We start from the raw sequence: 2519 nt of genomic DNA, 5'->3' as shown, positions 1-2519 counted from the left end.
AACCAATAATTTCTACATTTGTTCTTGAATTTTTATCAGAAACTTGTTAATTTAAGTTACCTAGACATATAATGTCTTTATAAATGTATATTATTTCCAAATTAAATAAAAAATAAACCGTTTAAGATAATAAACAAGATTTGAAACTACGTATTTATACCAAGGCTATAGGTTTTTAAAATATAAATTCTTAAATTAGAGTCAATTATTAGTTTGATTATGTTCATTTTGTTTGTATATATTTTAAGAGAGTTTTTTTTGTATTTTAGTATGTATGAGATCATTCATCACTATTACCTACTGCCCACAACTGTGTGGCAGATTGTAATATCTATCAATAAATAAATCTATCAATTTCAAAAAAAAAAAAAAAGAGTCAATTATTAAATCCCTAAGTTGGGAAAATTTTTCAATTTATGAATACAGCACAAGGGTCCTTTAATTTGTGCCTAAAAACCAACAATTCAGTCCAACTTGTTCCAGACAATCCAAATAACTCATCCACTATTTTGCGTATTCATGAATTTGCCATAGTTTGGCAAACGTGTGAATGCAACTTAACTCATAGACTAATGCAATATTCAGCAATTTTATTTCTAGAACTGTCATTGTATTTTCAATAATAAAGATTACTATTACATTTCCATATACATATATTCGGTTTATTCGAATAAAGATAATAGAAATTATCTTAAAATCGGCGAAAGATACGCAATAACACTCAACAGTTACGGGCAGCTTTCGATACAGAGTGGGGAGGTAATGCTTGTTTAAAAGCAGCGTGGTTTCCTTCTTCAGTATCAGTTGTAGCTTGAGTGTGAAAGGAGCTGTGTATATTATTTGCCGGTTTTCTATTTAAATTACAGATATCAGTGAGTTAAATATTATTATATTTAATTAAACTATTCTAAGAGTAACAATAGTGTCATAAAAAATGTATCTATCTTATCACATATAAGATTCTTGCATATCACAGTCAATTCCAAATGTTTTTACTCAGTGATTTAAAATATTTAAATTTACTTTACAAAACGGGTTATATGGATAATATTTTTTTTAATTCTATTTAACTACAGTGTAACATTTGCGAAACCCTGTTAAAAAAACTATCCAATACTTGTATTTTTAATATTATTATGAAGTTAAATAGCCAGCTTTTTGTTCATTATTATATATTATAAATTGTAGAATATATAAACTGTGTCATATTAATTGTACCAAATAGTTGATAATTGCATCATCCAAAATTAAGTGGGTTATTAGACGCTTAAAATAAAACTCATGGTATGAAACTGGTATAATTATTCATTTAATTTTTTCCTCTTTTAATACTTTGCATATTTTCACACGGTTTAAAGCTTTACAGCTTTATTAATTCTTAATTCTTATGATTGTTTTAATGAAATAATTAAATTGACCAAACATATTCCTTCATTTTATGATTACATATAAGTATATGTAGTATAAGGTAGTTTTTGTTATTATTACTAAAATGTGATACTTTTTATTGAAATTCAGAATCGTTGACTTTAAGTCCATCTTATTTTTTTACAGAAATGACTGGTGTAACCAACGGAACTTGCTCTATTAAGATAGGAAATGGTACTACAGAGACTCGCGAACACGACTATAGTGATAAAGGTTTCGAAACTAGGGCTATTCAAGCTGGTCAAGATCCCGACCAGTGGTCTTCAGGGATTGTTGTTCCGCCAATCCATACTGGCACTACCTTCAAGCAAGATGGGCCTGGTCTTCACAGGGTAAGATTGTCTTAGATCAATTATTTTTGTTTTAACTGATTGAAGTTTATCATTAACAGCAAGCATATGGTAAACTTTTGAATCATTCGTAAAACATGATATCTGACTTATTAGTTAAATAAAAATATCCATATAATCTCACACTTTTTATTTTATTATAATTCCTAAGTTTAAAAAACAAAAAAAAATTGTTGATAAAGTGATAGAGCATAATACACATTGTACATTAAATAATTATACTAACTGAAATTTTGACAATAAAAGGTTATTGACGAAGATAAAATTGGACAACGGCATAATAGCCTGCAACAGTTTAATAACAAATGTTTACTGTGATATAAGATCCTTGAGAATGGCTGATACGTATGAGTTACAAGTAAATAAAAAGTGTGACACTATATGGATATTTTTGTTTTAACTAAATAACAAACCTCTCTCAAACAAGATATTTAATTATGTATAAATGATATCTGATATTTAGTCTGAATAGAAATTTTTTGCCGTTACTGGGTTCAGTTGAGCTTATTTTATTCATTTTTTAAAGAATTTCTAGTAAATTTGTATTTTTAAAACAATAATGTTGGTAATAGGTTTTGCTAAATGACTCCCTGGGCCCTGTTTCATAATAAAGTACAAACTAATACTATTAGTCTTTTAGATTTATCTTAATTCAATTACACTGACTTGTACAATAGTAACTTGTACTTTAGTATTTTTTAATTCCTGTAATATCAATAATAGTCATCCCTATCATGAAAA

General features: G+C 27.2%; 1 protein-coding gene across 1 annotated transcript in view; it reads left to right on the top strand.

Annotated features, from left to right (window-relative positions):
• Positions 1 to 743: 743 nt before the first annotated feature.
• LOC106688270 (putative cystathionine gamma-lyase 2) overlaps positions 744 to 2519 on the top strand; it is a gene marked incomplete at its 3' end in the record, with an annotated part of 12372 nt that continues 10596 nt past the window's right edge. Inside the window, 2 exon segments of the mRNA XM_067053660.1 lie at positions 744 to 872; positions 1555 to 1760. Coding sequence (XP_066909761.1) covers positions 1557 to 1760 — 204 coding nt within the window. The 5' untranslated portion in view covers positions 744 to 872; positions 1555 to 1556.

This window comes from Halyomorpha halys, unplaced genomic scaffold, assembly GCF_000696795.3.
Source record: "Halyomorpha halys isolate HHAL.00 unplaced genomic scaffold, Hhal_1.1 Scaffold1095.1, whole genome shotgun sequence".
Lineage (NCBI taxonomy): Eukaryota > Metazoa > Arthropoda > Insecta > Hemiptera > Pentatomidae > Halyomorpha > Halyomorpha halys.
This window is presented reverse-complemented; position numbering and strand designations above follow the sequence as displayed.